The sequence below is a fragment of the Dunckerocampus dactyliophorus genome, chromosome 12 (assembly GCF_027744805.1).
Source record: "Dunckerocampus dactyliophorus isolate RoL2022-P2 chromosome 12, RoL_Ddac_1.1, whole genome shotgun sequence".
In the NCBI taxonomy this organism is placed as follows: Eukaryota; Metazoa; Chordata; class Actinopteri; order Syngnathiformes; family Syngnathidae; genus Dunckerocampus; species Dunckerocampus dactyliophorus.
The window spans coordinates 3,824,467-3,846,575 of NC_072830.1; the positions used below are offsets into that span (position 1 = coordinate 3,824,467).

Below are 22,109 nucleotides of genomic sequence, written 5' to 3' on the forward strand. Positions count from 1 at the left end.
GCCATCAGAGGAGCTTGGGAGACATAACCGACGGAAAAAAGTTAACTATAAAAGGGGCGTTGTCCTTCCTCAGTGTGACTACGTACTGCATTCTTGCGCCTACGTATTCTTCCACCGTGCGCACGAGGACCGTGTGATTTGTATTTTCTCATATGATGTGTGTGCTTATTTACTCAACTGCAGAGAGTACCAGACTGCTATTAGGGGTGTACTTTTTCCACAGATAAAGACGCTTTTCCATAGTTTTCCTCTTCAGCTCCATACTAAATTTTTTAAAAACTTGACAGTGAACAGCAGCTTTAAACTCAAAAGTACAACTTTTCAGCTTTACAGATGCCATGTCTGTGGTTATGATGTCTTCCACATCAGATGTCAGAGTGGCACCACCTGTAATTTAAGGAATTATTCGAGTAGACGACACACCCATCAATTGAAAAATGACATCAATCATAGCAGAGGTCCCTATTTGAGGAAAGATGCTATATTTACGTGTGAAGAAGAGCGAATATCCTCATGTGCATGTGTGACACGTAGGTGGAGGACCCGGCCATGCGCTGGCAGATGTCTCTCTACAAGGAGATGTCTGGAAAGGCTGAAGACGCCGAGGACCCAGAGAAGGTGGTCAAACGGGTACAAGAGGTGTCTGCTGTCCTGTACCACATTGAGGTGGTGAGTAAAAAACTTTGCTGGATGACAACTTCAGGAGGACAGATTGCTCAGTGGATGTCCTCTCTGGCTGTAGACGGAGCATCCATTCAAGTCCAAGAAAATGGTGTGGCACAAGCTGCTGTCCAAGCAGCGCCGCAGAGCCGTGGTGGCCTGTTTCCGGATGACGCCCCTCTACAACATTCCCACGTAATTATTCCTGAACACACTAACGTGTGATGATGTCATCTTGAAGCTTCTCACACACTCTCACAGGCACAGAGCCACCAACATGTTCCTGGACGCGTACAAGCGCAACTGGTTGGAGACAGAAGGTTACTCGTTTGAGGACAAGATGATTGACGACTTATCAGTGAGTGCTTTTGGCGCGGCCAGCTCCGCAGTTCTCCTGCGTTTGCTGAGATGTTGATTTGAAACCAATAGAAAGCCATGGAGGAAGAGGAGGAAGAGGAAGAAGAGACGGATACCAAGCCCGACCCCCTTCACCAGCTCATTCTTCATTTCAGCCGAACCGCTCTCACAGAGAAAATGTAGGAGCATCCCAGTTCTCTCGCGACCCACCTCCTCATGGGGAATGATTGACTCTTTTTGTGTCTCGCAACAGAAAACTTGACGTAGACCACCTGTATATGTCATATGCTGACATCATGGCAAAGGTGAGATAGCAGCATCACATGTTCAACAACTCCTTATTTTCTCACACTTTTGCTCTCTGCAGGCACCTCAATGCTCTTTTTTGCCGATATTTTCATAATCAGAAAAAGCAGTATTATTAGCGATATTGGCGCTTATAGTATCTCACAAAAGTGAGTAAACTCCTCACATTTCAGCAAGCATTTTAATGACAGTGCATCTTAAGGGACTATAATATAGAAGAGAAATGATAGTAATGCCTCGCAACTTTGTGCTTCAAATTTCAGGGCTTCACTTTATCACGTTTTTTCAAATATATATGAGTTAATAAATCATCGCTGTTTCAGGGTTAAATATGGCCTATTATTAGTCCAAAATATGCATATTTACATATTTTTTGCTTAAATTAAGCATTTTCAAGCATAAAAATGGCTAAATGAAGTAAAATACAAATATAAGGCATTCAGAAGATGCATTTAAAGATGTAATGATATGTAGTATTCTACACTGGTCACAAGGTGTCAGTAATGTTACTGTAATGTTGGGTGAGACACACAAGCACCAGACTTGATCGCCGGAACAACAGGCTTTTATTGAATGATTTGAATGATTTCACAACAGGCACAATAGTCCCTAATACAGGCTACCAATACGGCCGTAGCCTACGCTAAGCTAAAACTCAACTCTGAACTTTGCCCCCTAGTCAGCTCCCCTAGCACTGGAACACATATACAACAACACACATGAGCATGAGTCTTATTTATGTCTTATATGTTTTATTATGGCTACTATATTAGATAATAGGGGTGTAAAGGTGACTATAGGGGTGTTATTTCATGTCTCGAGGGCTCTAATAATGTTAAAATCCGTATTTAGAAGGTGGTAAACAGGTTTTATATCCCCTAACTACGAAAATATTCCATTTATAAATAAGGAATCCTACTTTGCAGAAGTTCACTTATCACAGAAGCAATTGACTGCAATAGTACTGCTTGCATGGCGGTATAGCTGGCAGCGTCATGATCTGGGGCTGCACGAGTGCTGCGGTTCGGTGAGGAGCAACCTGAGGAGCTTAAACCTCCAAGATGATAACAATAGAAAAAATGCTTGCTGATGAATGAGGAGTGTAGGGGTGTGAGAGACACTGTAGGAAGCTGGTGGTAAACCGATGATTTTTGACACGCTGTGGTCTCTCCGCAGAGTTGCCATATGGGTGAGGATGACGAAGAGGGGGAACAGGAGGGGGAGGAACCATCCTTTGAGGTGCGGCAGACAGAGATGGTATGGGGGGACCAGGGGAGGGGAGACAGGGGAGTCAGCGGAGAAGCAGCTCCCCAAGAGTGATCACATGGCATCAACACACTCGCACACCGCCCCCCTCCACAAACAACGACCACCACCAAGATTCTTTTTTTTAATCTTCCTGTGGTTTCACTCACACCACGTCCTGCGATGGACTGAGCTGTGCATGCCTTTGCTGGACTCGGAACATCGCAGACTCCATTTGATTCCCTGCCCAAGTTGCATGAGGAGTGCAGAGAGACGTCGCCAGCTAAAGACAACAAAATGAAAACAAACCACCGGGGCCAACGGCATCAAACCATGCAGATGATCATGTGACCTCCTCGATCACACAATCCAAAGACTGCACAATCACTCAACTGTCACAAGCTTGAACACTTTTAGAGCACATTTTTTTAACAGGAAGTGGTTGTAGAGGTGCATTGATTTACCGGAGGGTCACATGATCAAGTGTTTTGTTGACAGCCACTGTGCACAGCATTAGGTACACAATCTAATGAAATCCAACAGAAGAGCTGTATCACAAAAATCTACTTACAGAGATGATGATGCACATTTTGGATGTATTACTTTAACAATATGTTTATTATTGTGGTTGGAGTTTGCACTGCATCATACTGTGAGCTGTTTCTTCTGCTTTGGTTAGAAACACTTGGTGTGATGCAGTGCTGGTGTACCTAATGTTGTGTCCAGTGAGTGTCTCTGGTTGTCTGTGGCCCCCTTCCTGACTCACCACGCCCCCAACCTCTCACCTCCTTATTGGAGCCCCTCCTGGACTCACCCGATAACCTTTCCAAACTAACCCAGACATTCTTTGGTTTTGTTTGTCTTTACCCTGATTGTCTGCCGTGGTTGCAGGTCTACCTCTCTGTGCTCACAACAGTAAAAGCCTGCACAGTCAGCCGCACGTGCACCCCCCCCGTACACACACTTGCACCCCAACACACACATATCATCTCCTATGATATGCATCTTTTCAGTTGCCAGTTGTCATAACAAAGGAAAAGCTCATATTTTACACGCAGTCAGGCTTATGAGGAAGGGAGGGGGTAAAGGTTAGAGGGGTGGGTTTGATACTGTTTTGTGAAGGGTGGGGGATTGGGCATGATGTGCAGTGGGTGGGTCATTGAATCATGTGTTGTAAATGGCTAGTATTGTGCGATAAAGTAGTGCCACACAATGTAGCATACACACGTGGATCAAATTATTGGTACCCACTGTGAAAGAAAGCAAACACAGAATGGTCGCTGAAAGAACTCTAAACCCACAAAAAAAAAAAAAAAAAAATATGGAATTTTCCAAAATGCACAATGACAAGCTACAAAGCTTCTGGGAGATTAGTGTTGTTAAACTTGATTCCTTTTACTGACTCACTGGAGTGAATCAGGTGCTTGATTCAGTGGATTCATGTGCACAGAAACATGCACAAAAATTCCCTCCGACCCAGTGAATTGGGTTCAACTTCAGTTCTATTGAGTCACGCACAACTTAATCGGGTACTCGATTCACTGGAGTCACTGAACAGAAACTCGCGCATGCACAACAATTTGCCCCTGTGAGTCAGGAAAACTCGAGTCTATGTCGCACACCTGTTAGCCAGTGAAACTTGAGTCTTCGTCGACCCCCAGTGAGTCAGTGAAACTCAAGTCTTTGTCAACCAGTGATTCAATGGAACTTGAGTCTTCGTCAACCTGCGAGTCAGTGAAACTTGAGTCTTTGTCGACTTGTGAGTCAGTGAAACTTGAGTCTTCATCGACCTGTGAATCAGTGAAACTTGAGTCGTTATCAACTAGTCATTCAGTGAAACTTGAGTCTTTGTCAACCTGTGAGTCAGTGAAACTCGAGTCTTCCTCGACCTGTGAGTCAGTGAAAATTTAGTCTTCGTCAACCTGTGAATCAGTGAAACTCGAGCCTTCGTCGACCTGTGAGTCAGTAAAATTCACGTCTCCGTCAACCCGTGAGTCAGTGAAACTCGAGTCTTCGTCAAACTTGAGTTTTTGTCAACTTGTGAAGTCTTTGTGAACCTGTGAATCAGTGAAACTTGAATCTTTCTCAACTGGTGAGTTAGTGAAACTTGAGTCTTTGTCAAACTTGAGTTTTTGTCAACTTTTATCAACTCTCTTTTTTATCTTGTCATTCAGTGATACATGACTCTTTGTCAACCTGTGAGTCAATGAAACTTGAATCTTTGTCAACTGGGGATTCACTGAAACTGGAGTCTTTGTCGACCTGTGAGTCAGTAAAACTTGAGTCTTCTTAGAACTTGAGTCTTTGTCATCTAGTGATTTAGTGAAGCTCAAGTCTTTGTCAACCTGTGAGTCAGTGAAACTCGAGTCTTTGTCAACCTGTGAGTCAGTGAAACTTGAGTCTTTGTCGACCCGTGAGTCAGTAAAACTTGAGTCTTTGCCAACTGGTGAATCAGTGAAACTCAAGTCTTTGTCAACCTGTGAGTCAGTGAAACTTGAATCTTTGTCAACCCTCAGTGGATTGGGTTCAACTTGAGATCTGTTGAGTCACACACTGTCTTGAGCACCCGTAAGTACGTCAAACTTGAGTTTTATCAACCCGTGAGATGGTGAAACTCGAGTCTTGGTTGAGCGCCAATGTGTCGATGAATTTGAGTCTCCGTCTACCTGTGAGTCAGTGAAACTCAAGTCTTTGTTGAGCACCAGTGAATCAGTGAAATCTCAGTTTTCGTTGAGCTCCAGTAAGTCAATGAAACTCAAGGTCTTTGTTGAGCACCCACGTGTCAGCAAAACCTGAGTCTTCCTTCAGCACCCGTGAGAAAGTGAAACTCGAGTCTTCATCCAGCACATTTCTATGGGAGACAAATCTGGAGCTGTGGGTTTCTCTTTCTTTGGCGTAAAGGTACTAACAATTTCCACCACGTGTGTATATCAGCTGCATTACAATAATAATGCTGCTCTAATTAGTGAAATATTCTTCACTACTGTTTTTTTTTAACAATAATGTAGTAAATTTTTGACTATATACTGTTGTTTTTGGCCTTAAAGGGTCGCTGGCATTATTCATAAACTTTGCTTAAATATGTTATATATTGTTTTTAATGAAGTTCTACATTGTTTGATTTTTGAAAGCGAACTGTAAATTCCCCAAAATTACGTTTATAGTTGATAGTGCCACCGATGACAAACTAACTCTCACAGTTAACTTTCATTTCCAAACATAACCAAACATAGCGGCGTACGAGACAGAGGATATTTACAGTGATTATAGCAAAGATTTGAGCGATGTGTCAATAGTTTTCGAGGAGGAAGAAACATTTGCAGAACATTTACTTAAGCCTTAAGACATAAAAAAAACAGAATGGTAAGTGTAAATTACTTTGGAGTTGCTTATCCTTCAATTATTATTTTAAATTGGCTTAATGAGCGGAAAGGGCTTTTTATAGCCTGTTTTATTGTATATGCGGTCGCACTTTGAGAATAAATGTTCGCCAGTGGCCCCCGCCCTCCACAGTAAACATCTCGCTGTTGAAGATGTTGACATTACATGTATAAAGGTTTGCAGCCTTGTCACTATCATGGAAAGAAGACATAATGTAAACAAGACATGACTTACTCTGTATTTTGACGCAGTGGTCGTTCTTCCTGGTTTGATTTTTTTCCCTGTGTACCGGCAGAATAGCATCCTTTTCCAAAATGCGTTTATACTGTACTTTCAAGCCAAATGCTTCCTGTAAAGGTGTTCCTTCATAGCAGCCATCAGTGTAATGGTCACTGCAAAGAACAGAACTCAAGGTGGGCGTCCATCTGCCTCTTGTTCTCTGCACTTGCTTCGTTATTATCGTAAACCTTCCTCTTTCGGAAAAGAAAACAAACTTACAGTCAAACTCGCATACTATGAACTTCCAGCAGCAACACAATGTGTTGGCATGACTACTATTAAAAAAATATACTGAACCAAGTTGACCATCTACCTCAAGAAGTGTTTGTTTACTCTGCTTTAGCTGAGAGGTGTCACCTCGATGACGTCACTTCCGGAAATGAGGCTGAACTGTGAGCTAGTTTGTCAAGGCCGTTGACATCAACTATAAATGTAATTTTTGCTAATTTTCTGTTCACTTTCAAAAATCAAACAATATATAACATATTTAAGCAGAGCTGATCAATCATGTCAGGGTTCCTGTAACAAAAGAGTTAAAGGGGACTGACTGAAAGCCAAGATTGCCAATTGTTGTGTGCCGTATGTTTATCACTGTACAGGCACCATGATTACACAGTGCACTGTGTCCCCTTTAACAAGCGGTTGTAATGTTATTCAAACAGCTGGAGGCCGAGGTTGCATGCAGCACAGTGTGTGTTATGTGTGTATGCGTGTGTGTGTGCGGGTGTCTGTGTGTAAGTGAGTGTGTTGCTTTGGACCCAAATGTTGGCTGGCATCACGTTTGCAGCTTGTGGAAGTTATCAAGTGCCTGGGATAACTTCCCCTAAATCTAATACACACTGTTTCCAGTAGATGCGTGTGTGTGTGCGTGCGTGTGTGCGCGTGTGTGTGCGTGAGAGCAAGTGTGGGGGGGCAGTGCACTCTGTGTTGGCACGGTTACAGCCGCCTCCCTCCTACTTTGCTCCCCAGGAAAAAGAGATGGAGAAGCAGAGGCTGTTGTACCAACAGTCCCGGCTGCACAACCGTGGTGCTGCGGAGATGGTCCTGCAGATGATCAGCGCCTGCAAAGGTAGCTGCTGATGCCACACAATTAAAATTTTGAATTTTTTAAAAATTTTTGTTGCTGAAAGTTAGCGTTGTGTTTATGTCAGGTGAGCCTGGAGCCATGGTTTCTTCCACACTCAAACTGGGAATCTCCATCCTCAATGGAGGTAACTGTGATGTGCAGCAGGTGAGTGTCTTACCTGCACCCCCGCACACACACCATCTCTCAGCATTCACAACATCCTCATACGATCACCTGCTGTTTATTAATTTCTGACGTTTTTTGTCTGCGTGCAGAGAATGCTGGACTACCTGAAGGACAAAAAGGATGTGGGATTCTTCCTCAGCGTTCAAGCTCTGATGCAAACCTGCAGGTCTCTAACAAAGCATCGCTGTTGCCTTGCTTTTCTACTGCATTATCCAAAAGTTACGAAAAAAATACAGGCGATGAGTCACATGATTTTAACGGGGCCATATCCTTCATTTGCAACTTCTCAGACTTACAGTATTAATATGTTTAAAATGCTGAACTCCTGTTCAACATGACTTCAAGTGCCATATCATAAGGTTGGCTTTTAATTTATCCCTGGCTTCATTTTTATGCCACTTCTAAAACCCATAACAAAACCCAAAGCACAATTATATGATGGATTCTCCTATATTCTTCCAGTTACAGTAATCCCTCATCACATCATGATTCACTCTATTTGGGTTTTTCAAAATATATGAATGAATAAATCCTGATGTTTGGTCTACTATATTGGGTAATAGGAGTCTAAATGTCAGGTTTGGCGTGAGGCAGTAAAGGTGACAATGTCAAGAGGGCTCTAATAATGTTAAAATCGTATTTAGAGGGTCGTAAACAGGTTTTTGTGCTACCAAACTACCACAATACTCCATTTATAAATAAAGAATGCTACTTTGTGGAAATCTACCACGGTTGGAAAGCACGATAAACGAGGGATTACTGTATTTACAAAAAAAATTATTGTTTACTGTTTGCTGATGACCAATAACATGTAACCGCTTGAGGGGTGGGGTGTGTCTCTATGCAGCTCTGAGTGGCGGCAGGGCCCCTGAAATGAGCAGAATAGCCCCCTTTAAATGTGGTAAATTAACAGTGTGTGATTTGTGACAGCGTTTTGGACCTGAATGCTTTTGAGAGACAAAACAAGGCAGAAGGACTTGGAATGGTGTCAGAAGAGGGCACCAGTGAGTACCTTCCATGCACACACACACACACACACACACACACACACACACACACACACACACACACAGTCATCATATACTACTTAAAGGGACCGTGACATGATTAATCAACTATGCTTAAATATGTTATATATTGTTTGTAATTGGGTTCTACATTGTTCGATTTTTGAAAGCAAATGGTAAATTCGCAAAATTACATTTATAGTTCATAGCGCCAGCCATGAAAAACTAGCTCACAGCTCAGCCACATTTCCGGAAGCGACGTCATTGGGGTGACACCTCGTAAACCGACTTGGTTCAGTATATTTTTCATCAAAATAGCAGTCATGCCAAAATGTTGCCTTGATGCTGGATGTTCACAGTATCTGAGTGATACTGTAAGTTTGTTTACTTTTCCAAGCGAGGAAGGTTTAAGACAAAAATAGACAAGTGCAGAGAACGAGAGACAGTTGGACGCTCACCTTGAGTTCTGTCCTGTGCAGTGATTGTGTCATTGATGACTGCTGTGAAGGAACACCTTTACAAGAAGCATTTGGCTAGAAAGTACGGTATAAACGCACTTTGAAAAAGGATGCTATTCCGCCGGTACACAGGAAAAAAAAGAAGGGGTAAGACGAGGGGTAAGGGGTAGAATGGGAATTCAACCCTGGTCCATGTTCTGCTAGTTTTCTATTTCATCTCCAAATGTTTCTCCCTTCTTCTCTCCTTGAAAACTATTGACACATGGCTCAAATCTTGGCTATAATCACTGCAAACATCCTCGGCTAAGTGATAGTACTCCAATTGTGCCACTTCCGGAAATGAGACAGCAAACAATATATATCATATTTAAGCAAAGTTGATAAATCATGTCAGGGACCCGTTGAAGGTACATTGTGGATGCAGGTCCAGTGTGCGTCGTCTGTTGTTGTGTGCATCTGTATGACTGATTGTGTGTGTGTGTTATCACGGGACCTTGTTGTCGTGTCCATGATTTGATGCATTCAAGTCTTCTTCATCCACTGACAGTACTGTAGTTTGTGGACTCACTGCATCTCTTGTCCTCTCTCTCCTCCTCCTCCCTCGTCTCTTTCAACCTCACGTCCGTCACGTTGCCGCTGTCAGATAAGAAGCTTGAACGCGGTAAATGAACGTGACTGGTACAGTCACCTTGCCGTGAGATTAATCTGCTTTCCATCCCTCGCTCAAGGGCCCCCGTAGAACTAAACTCTGATTAAACGTGTTCTAGCGCTGCTGCTGCTGGTGCGCTCTCTTCATCCTCATCACCCTCATCATCATCATCTCTGGCTGTTTCTTTGTGAAGTGACTGAGTGTTTGATCGCAGATCTACTGCAACTCAGACCATGGCTAAAAGAACACACCCGGTTTTAAAAATAGAATAAAAACCATGTGTTGTGTGTTTTTTTTTAGGTATTTTTGGTCACTAAACAGACGTTTGTTTTGCACAATTGTCGGCTTACATGAGCCTTTTCATTTGTTTGTAGATTTTGGTGTTTTGTTTTGTTAACTTTATATTCAAGGTTGATAAAGCAGGTCCCACACATGCCAGTCCCCGTTTGTTGACTCAGCATTGTCACTGCTGTGCCTTCTCTGGAAAAGACTTCTTCAGGCTTATAATCGGCCTCACTGTTAGATGTTATAGTGGCACTTGTTGCTTTGGCGTACACGTGACCACCCAAGTTTGCTTTTGGTGTGGATGAGGATATTTTATTCACCCTCAAGTGTGTTAAAAAAAAAGTGTTTTCAGTCAGTGAGAGTGCGGGAATGGTTTCTTTGTGCTGATCGATCCAAAGCAGTCATTGCGAATATTTGTTGTGTGTGACGAGTTTATTGCTTGTTTATCATACAGTATAGTTACCAATATGTAGTGCAGAGTGACAGTGGTCTTGGTTTTGTGTGTAAAATAGTGCATGTCTGCCTTTGCAATGAATGACATGTTAAGTGACATGTAATATATGTGAACACCCCAATGTGCACCACATTGATGACATTAGAGATGCTTTGAACTCAGAGTTGAGTAGATCTGTCCTGCATGACGGCGTGCCATCAAGGTGTCAGCATGAGTGCAGTAATCCTTCGTTGATTGCGGTTAATTGGTCGTGATAAGTGAATTTCCTCAAAGTAGGATTCCTTGTTCATAAATGTAATATTTTGGAAGTTAAGATTATAGAAAACCTGTTTACAACCTTCTAAATACGGATTTTAACATTATTAGAGCCCTTTAGACATGAAATAACATAACATAGATTACAGTAACATTACTGACACCTAGTGACCAGTGTAGAATGCTACATATCATCACAATGTATTTGAATGCATCTTTTGATTGCCTTATATTTATATTTAGTTAATTTAGCCGTTTTTATCCTTGAAAATGCTTAATTTAGGCAAAAATACCTTCTTTCTTCCTTAAATATGCACATTTTTTGAGTAGGCATAGGCCATATTCAACCACGAAACCGCATGATTTATTAATGAATGTTTTTCAAATACCGCGATAGAGTGAAGCCGCAAAATTTGATGCGCAAAGTGGCGAGGGATTACTGTATTTCACATCTCATGTTTCCTCATTCTTGTGTATGTTGCATGTGCGGCGGAATGCATTCTTTTCGGTCACATGTTATTGGTTTTGTTTCAAAAGTGGTTGAAAAGAGAAACACTAACACATTAATCCCTTCTGTGCCGTTTCTGTGCATTTTATCCCAATCAAAACCGGACATGTGGATGAATTGACATCTGTCCATTTAGATGAGAAGGTGATGGCGGATGATGAATTCACGTGTGACCTTTTCCGCTTCCTGCAACTGCTGTGCGAGGGCCACAACAATGGTGAGCGACAATCAATGGAGTGAAGTGTCTGCAAATTCTAACGTGTGCACATGCCACGTCGCCTTTTTAGACTTCCAGAACTACCTGAGGACTCAGACCGGCAGCACCACCACCATCAATGTCATCATCTGCACAGTGGACTACCTGCTGAGACTCCAGGTGAGCTCTCTGGAAAGCTTTCTGCAACATTGATCATGCACATCAAGATTGAAGTCCTTGTCGTTGTTGTGCAGGAGTCCATCAGTGACTTCTACTGGTACTACTCGGGGAAGGACATCATTGATGAGCCCGGCAAGAGGAATTTCTCCAAAGCGATGACGGTGGCCAAGCAGGTCTTCAACAGCCTGACAGAGTACATCCAGGTAGGAGACCTCAAGGCATAAGATCAGCTCGGAAAATGCTTAGCGCTCAAACCCGTCCCGTCTCCTGCCAGGGTCCGTGCACAGGGAACCAGCAGTCTCTGGCCCACAGCAGGTTGTGGGACGCTGTGGTGGGCTTCCTGCACGTCTTCGCTCACATGATGATGAAACTTGCTCAGGTAGGGCAAATCGTGCCTCTTCTGTCATTGTGCTGCGTTCAGGGACACCTCCATTGATCATGTAAATAGCAACACGTCAGTGTGTAAAAAAAAAGTGCAGTCATAAAAATGTACACATGATCATGACGAGATGACTAATTTTGTCAACTGTTTCTCTTACGGTCCCTACAGAGTAAAGTATGTATATGAATTATTATTATTATAATATGGTTTTATTAACTTTCATTACTAGGTTTTTTTTTTACCCTTTTGTCTTTGCTGGATTGTTTCGGCCTCTTTGCTGGGACATTCTGTGGATTTCCCACACGTGTAAACGCACACACAGGGTCTGAGTGGAATAGAATTTACGTGTGTAGTTTGCATGCATGGGTTCTCTCCGGCCAAATTAGAGACTCTAAATCAGGGGTCTCGAACTCACGGCAATGGCCCGTTGAACTATATTTTGGCTCTTTAATTGGGCTAGCAATTTGCTTGTCACGCAGTGAAATGAACAGGATGGTCACTAAACAGAGGGACACTAAATACAATCACGGCGCCAGCACAAAATTGACAGTGCAGGTAAGTAAACACACTTAGCGCAACTTTAAGTACGGCTGGGAATCATAAACAACACCATCAGTAACAATAAACGTCTAACTTTAGCAACTTCTTACAAAAGAACTTCTGCAAAGCATGCTGGGAAGGCTGAATGTTCTTATCATTCTCTCTCGCGCTTGTCCTCATTAGGGCTTACGGGTGAGCTGGAGCTTATCCCACTTGTATCCAAGGAGAAGAAGTACACTTGTCCCTTGCTACATTGCGGTTCGAACATCACTCCCTCGCATTTTCAAGTAAAAAAATGGCTTAATGAGGAAAAATACAGATATAAGGTGTTCAGAAGATGTGATTTGAAATTGAATACGATTATCTGTGACTTGTTGTGTGCGCCTTTAAAGGGTCCCTGACATGAAATATGTTATATATTGTTTTTGTAATTATGTTCTACATGGTTAGATTTCTGAAAGCGAACGGTAAATTCATAAAAATGACATTTATAGCTCATGGCGCCAGCCATGACGAGCTAGGTCTCGCTCTTCAGTCTCGTTTCTGGGAGTGACGTCATCAGGGTGACACTTCTCAGCAAAACTGTTGTAAACAAACGCTTCTCGAGGTGCAATGTCGACTTGGTTTAGTATATTTTTAATCAAAATAGTAGCCATGCCAAAATTGTGTGTTGCTGCTGGATGTTTGTAGTATCCAAGTAATACTCTAAGTTTGTTTTCTTTTCAAAGAGAGGAAGGTTTTAGACAAAAATGGACAAAGCAAGCATGTTTACATGATGTCTTCTAAACATATTCCATGTTAGCGACAAGGCTGTAAAGCATTATATTATGTTATATTTGTTATATAAACATCTTTTCACAGCGGTATATACGTTTACTGTGAGGGCAGGGGACGACGGCTGTGACGACAACTAAATATAAAATAAATCAGGCTATAAAGACCCCTTTACACTCATTAAGAAGCCGATTTAAAACAATAATTGAGGGATAAGCAACTCCAGAATAATTTACACTTATCATTGTGTGTTTTCCTCTCCATGTCTTAAGGCTTGAGTCCATGTTCTGCAAGTTCTCTATTTCATCTCCAAATGTTTCTCCCTTCTTTTCTCCTAGAAAACTATTTGCACATTGTTTAAATCTTCTCTATAATGACAGTAAACATCCTCTGACTCGTACAACGCTATGTTTGTGTAGCTGAGTGATAGTACTCCGATCGCGTCACTTCCGGAAATGAGACTGAACAGCGATAGCGAGGTCATCATGGCTGGCGGCATGAACTATAAATGTCATTTTTGCGACTTGGCCATTTGCAGCAGGTTAGCAGTGCACCGAGTGGCTGACAGCAGCTCCTATGTGAATGTTCACTGCTCGTGAAAGCGATTGAAGCGCATGGTGAGTCTCTCCTTAACCACAAACAACGACAGTATTCTACACTGCTCACTAGATGTCAGTAATGTTACATTGATGAGACACTGTCCATGCTAATGTGTGAATCTTATTATTTAATGTCTAAGATGGCTTATCTTCTCTTATTATGTATACTATATTGGGTAATAGAAGTGGAATGGTGACTATAGGGCACTAATAGTGTTAAAAACAGTATTTAGAAAGTTATGAACAGGTTTTCTATGCTCTAAATAAATAAATAAATAAATAAATAAGGAATCCTACTTTGTGGAAATTCACTCATCACGTCTGGTCTGGAACCAATTAACTGCGATAAACGACAACTGTATCCCAGTTTTTGTAAGGTGCATTTGAGATGTTATTGATATCCTGGCAAAGATGGCTGAAACAATCTGTGCAATAATAAGCTTTCTTATGGAATATGTTCTCCTTCTTGACCCTCTGTGATTGTCTACCATCCAGTTCATGCAGCTGAACTCTTTCCTGGTGTTCTACTGACCAATGCTTGTGTGCTTGCTTTCACTGGTGTGTGTGTGTGTGTGTGTGTGTGTGTGTGTGTGTGTGTGTGTGTAACCCTTCTAACAACCAGCTAATGTTACATTTACAGAGGCTGTTTTCATGTGTTTGTATTGCTGAGGTGTAGAAAAATGTTGTTGACCATTTGACAATAGTGCACTAATGCCTCGAAATCAGGGGTGTCCAGACTTTTTCCAGAGAGGGCCACACAGTGAGAAAAGAAAGAAAGGATTGAATGACTGCTTTGATATTTTGGAAAGCAGGGGTCACCAACGTTTTTCCTTGCGAGAACTACTTTTACAAAATGAAAATGGCCAAGAGCTACTCATTTTTGTAGTTTTTATTTTCAAAGCTTATTTTAAACCCAAACAAAGCGAATATGCTTGTTTTACCAGAACATGAACAAAATGCTGGTGTCCACAACTCACATGTTGTATTTCAGAATGCATTTCTTTCTACTGTTCTTTCATTATTAACTGAAAACCTGAATGAAAAGCTGGCTTGCGGGCACCTCATGTGGTCGTGGGGGGCTACCTGGTGCCCGCGGGCACCACGTTGGTGACCCCTGTTGTAAAGCAACACTTGTTGCTATGGTAAGAAGTTACAGTATATACAGTACAGTAGTTTTCAACAAAAAACTGCATCTCAGGTTTGTGGCTTTATTCCCATAATAGTTTGACTTTATTCCCATAATATTCAAACTTTTTCACCAACGTACCAACCAACCTTTATTTTGTTTTATTTGGTTCTTATAATATTATGACTTTTGAAAAAGTGCATTTTTTTATATTTCAACTCTAAGCTACTAAAATTACATTATTTTTCCCCATAATATGACAAGTTTATTCTTGTAAAATTGCTACTTTTCTTCCCATTGGAATACGACTTTTTCCCATTATATTTTAACATTAATTTGTTTTTTTTTTGTTCTTGTAATTCTGATTTTATTCCCATGATATTATGACTTTATACTCTTAACATTTTAGAACTTTTTCCGCAACTGAATTTTCCAAAAATGACAACTTTACTTGTTGTTTTGTTTGTTTCTCATAATATTATGACTTAAACAAAACAAACACTTTTTTCTTTCATATTTGAACTTTATGCTAGTAAAATGAGGTTATATTTTTGTCATAATATTACAGCGCTCTAAGAAATTTCCAACTTTTTCAAGCTAGATTACAACTTTTTGTATGAATATTTTTGACTTTATTCTTATAAAATTACTGCTGGTTTTCCCGTTTTTGATTTTTTTGTTGTTTGTTTTGTTAGTTTTGTTGTTAAATTATATTTTTAGAATGTGCTACGGCCCAATAAAAAAAACAGCAGCTCAAGCTGATTTAAAGACATAAGCAGAGAAGATTGACAGGTAACATTTTTGTCTTCAATGTGTAACCCCGATAGATGCATCCTGATCCTGGACAACCAAACGGCGTAAGACTCTTTGCTCCATTTAAAACATGCTTCGTTCATTCCACGCCAACTACACGTTTTACCAGCTGCATCCCTCATGTTTCTCTCACACTTTCCCTTCCTTCCTTTCACTTGACTTTTGAACATTTTCTTAAAATAAATGCAATGAAACCACACACTTACATGGACAATACATTCTTCATGCTGATGGCTTTTTAATAGTTCATGTCACTTCTTCTATGTGAACAACCCCCTCGCAACGTGAATATTAACGTTATTTCTCTTCTTGGCCTTTGAATAGGATCCACAGTAAAGTCAAAGCTATAAGGGATGCATGTCCATCAAGCAAACTGTTTTCCTGGAGATCTACAGCAGGCTGACACACGCTGCAGAACCCAGAATCCACTTGACTGTTGGGACACAGTTCTCAAGCAATGAATCAGTCAAGCAAAAGTTGTACCTCAATCTTACTTCCTCATCTTACTAAGACATTTTGGACAATTGTCTGCCTCCAACTTTTGTGAGAAAACAAGGTCCATAAAGGCAATTCTGCAAGACGCCAAAATCTTCCTATAAGGGCCTTCCAATCAGGCTTGTGCAATATTCCGAATTTTGGAATTTCAGTTCAATTCATTTGAAGAATTAGGATTTAAATGGAACTGGCTCCAGCCTACAGGATGGTGAATTGAAAGTACAGGAAGTGGAATTAAATTCATTGCAATTCAGAGAAATTCCCCATAGCCAAGTAGCAGGAAGAATTTGTCACGCTTAACTTAATTTTTGGCTTAAACACAAAAAATACTTTACAAACACGAAAATGAAACACTAATTGTCTTCAGTTTGACTAATATGTTTTTCTTTTATGACACATAAATGGAACAATCATTTATTGCAGTTCTTAATTTATAGTTACCTAATTTGCATTTGAATACTTGAAAAAAAATGAAATAATCTGTTTTATAAGAACATGCTTTTATTCGTACATGTTGATGGATTTGTTATAATTAAAATATATTGTGTACATGAGGCTCACAATAATATTTTCTATGAAATACAGTGGAACCTTGGTTAGTGTCATCAGTCCGTTCCAGAATGGCCAAATCTAACCGAAACATACTCTAACCAATACAATTTTCCCATAAGGAATCATGTAAATCCAATGAATCCCTCCCAGAAAGCCAAACATTTTAACACAAAACCTGTTTTTCTAGTTTTACAATTATACAACAATTGTAAAGGCATATAAATTCATATAAATGATGAATGAAAAGGATAAATGAATGTTTAAGGTCACTTTTAACTTCATTGAAGACGTGATTTTTGCCAAAGACAAGATCAACCCGGACGCCACCTTCCTGTTTTGCCATGAGTTATTTCTTGAATTCAATGGTGTTTCTAACCTCAAGTCTCTGCTTTTCTTTTGATCACGGCTTCAAAATAACCTCAAAATGGAGAGAGAAAGAGAAAGTTGCAAGTGCCAGCATTTGGATAAAGAAGGTGAGAAACACGATTGAATTTAAGAAATTCAAGAACTCCTCGCATAACACCAAGGTGCTGTCCGTGTTGATCTCACTGCCACACCGTGTCTTTGGCAACAATAACATCTTGAATGAGGGTAAAAGTAACCTTAAATGTTCATTTGTCCCTTTCATTTATCATTTCTCTGTATTTACAATTGTTTTATGTATGTAAACTATAAAAGGGTGTTTCATGTTAAACATTTTTGAGACTTGTTGTGTAACTGTGTTAGATAACAAAGAACTACAGACTCCACCGCTGATGACATCATAGACGGACGACGAACCTGACTTCCGCTTCCTGTTTCCATGGGCTTGCAAGCTAATAGGCTGCTAACAAGGACGTTTTGTGATTTTAAAAAATACATCAAGAAAAGTTCACGCAGTGTATTAATAACACACCATATTGTACACTAACTGAGGCAAAATTTTGGCGTACATTTTCGGCGTTAACTGAAAAACACGCAAACAGGAGCGTATGCTAACTGAGGATAGAGTCGTGTATGAAATATACTGTAAAACAATTCTGGACATGAAATTGTAATTCTGATTCTTCAATTGGAATGTGAATTGCGATTCTACTTGCTGTTTGCAACCTCAGTTCAGATTCATGGAATTGAATTGGAATGTGGGAGACATTCTCATTTCAATTGGGAATTTTGCACAGGCCTGCTTCCAACTTCATATTTGTGTACATTTCCACTCGCTGTATGTGGAATGGCTACATGTCCCAGTACTTTTGTCCATAGTTCTGGTGCAGGTCTTCAGGAAGCTGAGTTTGCGCTTGCCCCGTGTATGTTTCCCTCGCTCCCAGGCTGCAGTCAGGATAAAGCAGATAAAGGCAACGCTGGCAGTTTAGTTTCATCCTTCTCTTAGTTCCCAGTGTCTGTCTGGCTTTTGTGTGTGCTCTTTGCCGTGTTAAAAATGTATTCTTCTCAAAACAAATGCAAACGCCAGGATCATTTTTGGAGTAGAACACCCTCTGAGGTAGCGCCTCTCAATGTTGTCAGCAACTCCTCTCTCTAAAAGGAATATCTCAGAGGGATATTTTCCCTACTATTTGTTTGGGCTTCTCTGCAGGACTCGAGTCAAATTGGGCTGTTGAAGGAACTGTTGGATCTGCAGAAGGACATGGTGGTGATGCTCCTGTCGCTGCTTGAAGGTCAGTCAGAGTCAGCGTCTCCAGCGTCGTGTGACCTAAAACTACGTTTGCATCCCTGCAGGCAATGTAGTGAACGGCACCATAGCCAAACAGATGGTTGACATGCTGGTGGAGTCCTCGAGCAACGTGGAGATGATCCTCAAGTTCTTCGACATGTTCCTCAAGCTGAAGGACATTGTGGCGTCTGACGCCTTCCGTGACTACGTGACGGATCCCCGCGGGCTCATCTCCAAGAAGGACTTTTCCAAGGCCATGGACAGCCAAAAGCAGTACTCCCCCTCAGAAATCCAGTTCCTTCTCTCCTGCTCGGAGGCCGACGAGAACGAGATGATCAACTTTGAGGAGTTTGCCGATCGATTCCAGGAGCCGGCCAAAGACATTGGCTTCAACATCGCCGTCCTCTTGACCAACCTGTCGGAGCACGTCCCCCATGACACACGCCTGCAGAACTTCCTGGAGCAGGCCGAGAGCGTGCTCAACTACTTCCGCCCCTTCCTGGGCCGCATCGAGATCATGGGTGCCAGCCGCAAGATCGAGCGCATCTATTTCGAGATCAGCGAAGCCAACCGCAACCAGTGGGAAATGCCGCAGGTCCGAGAGTCCAAGCGGCAGTTCATCTTTGACGTAGTCAACGAGGGTGGGGAGAGCGAGAAAATGGAGCTCTTTGTCAACTTCTGCGAGGACACCATCTTTGAAATGAACATCGCTGCCTCCATCTCGGAGCCCGAGGGAGATGGTGCAGAGGAGGAAGATGACGACGAAGAGGAGGAGGAGGCGGGGAAGGAAGGGGACTCTGGAGAAGGAGAGGAAGGCAACGGAGAAGCAGAAGCTCCAGAGTCCACCTCGGCCTTTGCAGACTTTCTGGCCAGCGTGGTCAACTTCTTCAACATGTTCACCTTTCGGAACCTGCGGCGACGCTACCGCAAACTTCGTAAGATGACGGTGAAGGAGATGGTGATCGGCCTGGCTACTTTCATCTACACCATCCTCATGGGCATCTTGATCTTTGTCTACAACATCTGCAAGGGCTTCTTCACGCTCATTTGGAAGGCGCTCTTTGGTGGAGGCTTGGTGGAGGGCGCCAAGAAGATGACGGTGACGGAGATTCTCGCTAGCATGCCCGACCCGACACAGGATGAAGTTCACGGAGACCTGCCGCCTGAGCTGGGAGCGAGGGAAGTCCAAGACATGGATGGAGCAGCGGACCTCTTGGATGCCGTAGGAGCAGAGGAAGAAGAAGAGGATGGCGAGGAGAGGGAAGGTGGACGCCTGCCTGGTTTCAATGCTCCTGGGGGACTTGGAGACTTTGGGGAGACCACGCCAGAGGAACCTCCCACTCCAGAGGGCACGCCACTGCTGAAGAGGAAGTTGGTAAGCACTTGGACCAGGAGAAACCTGTCAGGTGTACTTAGTTAATGAGATGGTTCGTTATCTGCATTGATTGCAACAGCTGGCTGCTGCAGTCGGAGGACAAGAAGATGAAGAAAATGCCGAACCTGCTGAAGAAGAGGCAGCTCCAGAGACAGAGAAGGCAGAGTGAGTGCTAAAAAGGTCCGTGCGGATAATCAACATGTTCAAGGAAGAGTTAATCTTTGTCACGTTCCCAGCACCGAGAACGGAGAGAAGACTGAGAAGGCGGAGCCTGAGCCTGAGGTGAAGGAGGAAGAACCCGAAGAGATCGAGGAGAAGACGGTGACGACGAAGACAAAGAAGGAGAAGAAACCCGTGGAGGAAGGCTTTGAGCTTTGGAACGAGCTGGAGGTTCAGAGGGTTAAGTTCATGGTGAGCATCAGTGATCGACTTTGATCTACTGGACTTAAACAGCTGATCCAATGACTTCATCCCCTTCTAGAACTACCTCTCCCGAAACTTCTACAACCTGCGCTTCTTGGCCCTCTTCATCGCCTTTGCCCTCAACTTCATCCTGCTCTTCTATAAGGTTTTCTTTTTTATTTATCAGCTGCACTAATTCTGTGTGAGCACACTTTACCCTTACACTATCGGGCCATTATGAGGGAATTTGGACGTCATAAATCTGATAACATAAAAAATGGCCAAACGGAAGTTCCCCTGACCACACTTGTAAACAAATATCTCCATTCCGAGGAAGATATTTTATGTGCTAATGGTACCAAATGCTCTGCGATGAGGGGAACACACAAAAAACCTTATCAGCCACCTGAAAAGTGCAAAAGGTTTGCCAGAGACCTCTGTGCCATCACACCGGCTGATCGGAGTGTATGCCCGAAGACAGTGCACCTTTCCGGGCCACACCAGGTTGCTCCTCCTGCTCTGCTCTATACTCCGGTTCTATACTCCTGATGGTAGTGGCATTAGTAATGTGATATTTGATGAGGACAAATCAACAGGTACAGTTGGTGAAATCCAAATTTGTTCAGCACTGTACCGGACCGTCGTGGTGTAGAGAGAGCTGAGCCGGATGGCAAAGCTCTCTATTTACGGTTCGATCTACGTTCCCACCCTCACCTGTGGTCATGAGCTCTGGGCCGTGACCGAAAAGAACGAGGTCGCAGATACAAGTGGCTGAAATGAGTTCCCTCCGTAGGGTGGCTGGACTCACCCTAAGAGATGGAGGAGTTCAGTTATCCGGGAGGGGATCAGAGTAGAGCCGCTGCTCCTTCACATCGAGAGGAGCCAGTTGAGGTAGCTCGGGCATCTAGTCCGGATGCCTCCCGGACGCCTCACTGGTGAGGTGTTCCGGGCATGCTCAGCCGGGAGGAGGCCCAGGGCCAGACCTAGGACACTGGAGGGATTATGCCTCACAACTGGCCTGGGAACAGTGGTGTCCTCCCAGTAGAACTGGATGAGGTGGCCGGAGACTAGGAAATCTGGACTTTCTCACTGAGACTGCTGCCTGCGAGTGGAAGCAAATGGATGGGTGGATTATTTATTTAGCAGGCACACTCGATAAAAAACACTCGGACAGTGAGTCAGCAACATGTAGGGTGCTTTGTTTGGGCACTCCATTTGGCGGAACGTGACAGCACAGGGCAAACGCACTATTTTGGTACCTGTGATATTGTACCAAAACCAAGTCAACATTTTGTTTTGACAAAAACGAATCATACGAAAGCAGGGGCATTCGAAAACTGAGCTTCCGCTCTGTGGTTAAAATGTTGTACTCTTGGGGCTGAAGCCAACCCCTGACCCCTGACCAATTGCGACAGAGTAGGCCTGGTCGGGGAGGAGACTTTTGGCCAAGAGGAGAAGAATGCAGATTTACTCTGTACACAACTTGACTACAGAAACTTAATATAGTGCCCCAATATCATTTTAGAAGCCCCCGAAATGAGCGGGATAGGGCCTCTTTAATGCTGTTCAGCACCAGCCAAACACTTCCGAACAGGATTTCAGCGTCTCCTCATCTCTTTAGGTGTCAGACAGTCCACCAGGCGAGGAGGACTATGAAGGTTCCGGTCTGTTTGAGGGTTCAGGACTATTTGAAGGCTCCGGTGCGGATGAGGAAGGATCGGGCTTTGAAGACGGTGGCGAGGATGACGATGATGAAGGGCCCATGTACTACTTCCTGGAGGAGAGCACAGGGTACATGGAGCCGGCGTTGGCTTTCCTCAGCATCGTCCACACCATCATCTCCTTCCTCTGCATCATCGGCTACAACTGCCTCAAGGTGACGTTGTCGTCTTTGCTCCGCTAGAAGGCTCCTCCTCTTTGTCTTCTTG

At 42.8% G+C, this 22,109-nt stretch overlaps 1 protein-coding gene across 21 annotated transcripts in view; it reads left to right on the top strand.

The window, feature by feature from the left end:
* The window catches only part of ryr1b (ryanodine receptor 1b (skeletal)), an 84,050-nt gene that overhangs the window by 54,946 nt on the left and 6,995 nt on the right, over positions 1 to 22,109 (top strand). For 5 of the 21 annotated variants that reach the window (XM_054795352.1, XM_054795353.1, XM_054795354.1 and 2 more), the window contains 23 exons: positions 535 to 669; positions 743 to 855; positions 922 to 1,018; positions 1,090 to 1,196; positions 1,271 to 1,322; positions 2,500 to 2,580; positions 7,198 to 7,297; positions 7,380 to 7,459; positions 7,570 to 7,646; positions 8,411 to 8,484; positions 9,589 to 9,606; positions 11,233 to 11,313; positions 11,384 to 11,472; positions 11,547 to 11,675; positions 11,747 to 11,851; positions 15,721 to 15,750; positions 18,204 to 18,233; positions 18,327 to 18,408; positions 18,470 to 19,779; positions 19,859 to 19,944; positions 20,016 to 20,190; positions 20,261 to 20,347; positions 21,803 to 22,057. In XM_054795352.1, coding sequence (XP_054651327.1) covers positions 535 to 669; positions 743 to 855; positions 922 to 1,018; positions 1,090 to 1,196; positions 1,271 to 1,322; positions 2,500 to 2,580; positions 7,198 to 7,297; positions 7,380 to 7,459; positions 7,570 to 7,646; positions 8,411 to 8,484; positions 9,589 to 9,606; positions 11,233 to 11,313; positions 11,384 to 11,472; positions 11,547 to 11,675; positions 11,747 to 11,851; positions 15,721 to 15,750; positions 18,204 to 18,233; positions 18,327 to 18,408; positions 18,470 to 19,779; positions 19,859 to 19,944; positions 20,016 to 20,190; positions 20,261 to 20,347; positions 21,803 to 22,057 — 3,393 coding nt within the window. The remainder of the gene's footprint in view (positions 1 to 534; positions 670 to 742; positions 856 to 921; positions 1,019 to 1,089; positions 1,197 to 1,270; positions 1,323 to 2,499; positions 2,581 to 7,197; positions 7,298 to 7,379; positions 7,460 to 7,569; positions 7,647 to 8,410; positions 8,485 to 9,588; positions 9,607 to 11,232; positions 11,314 to 11,383; positions 11,473 to 11,546; positions 11,676 to 11,746; positions 11,852 to 15,720; positions 15,751 to 18,203; positions 18,234 to 18,326; positions 18,409 to 18,469; positions 19,780 to 19,858; positions 19,945 to 20,015; positions 20,191 to 20,260; positions 20,348 to 21,802; positions 22,058 to 22,109) is intronic. The other 16 variants (XM_054795360.1, XM_054795361.1, XM_054795369.1 and 13 more) reach the window with 7 other exon arrangements.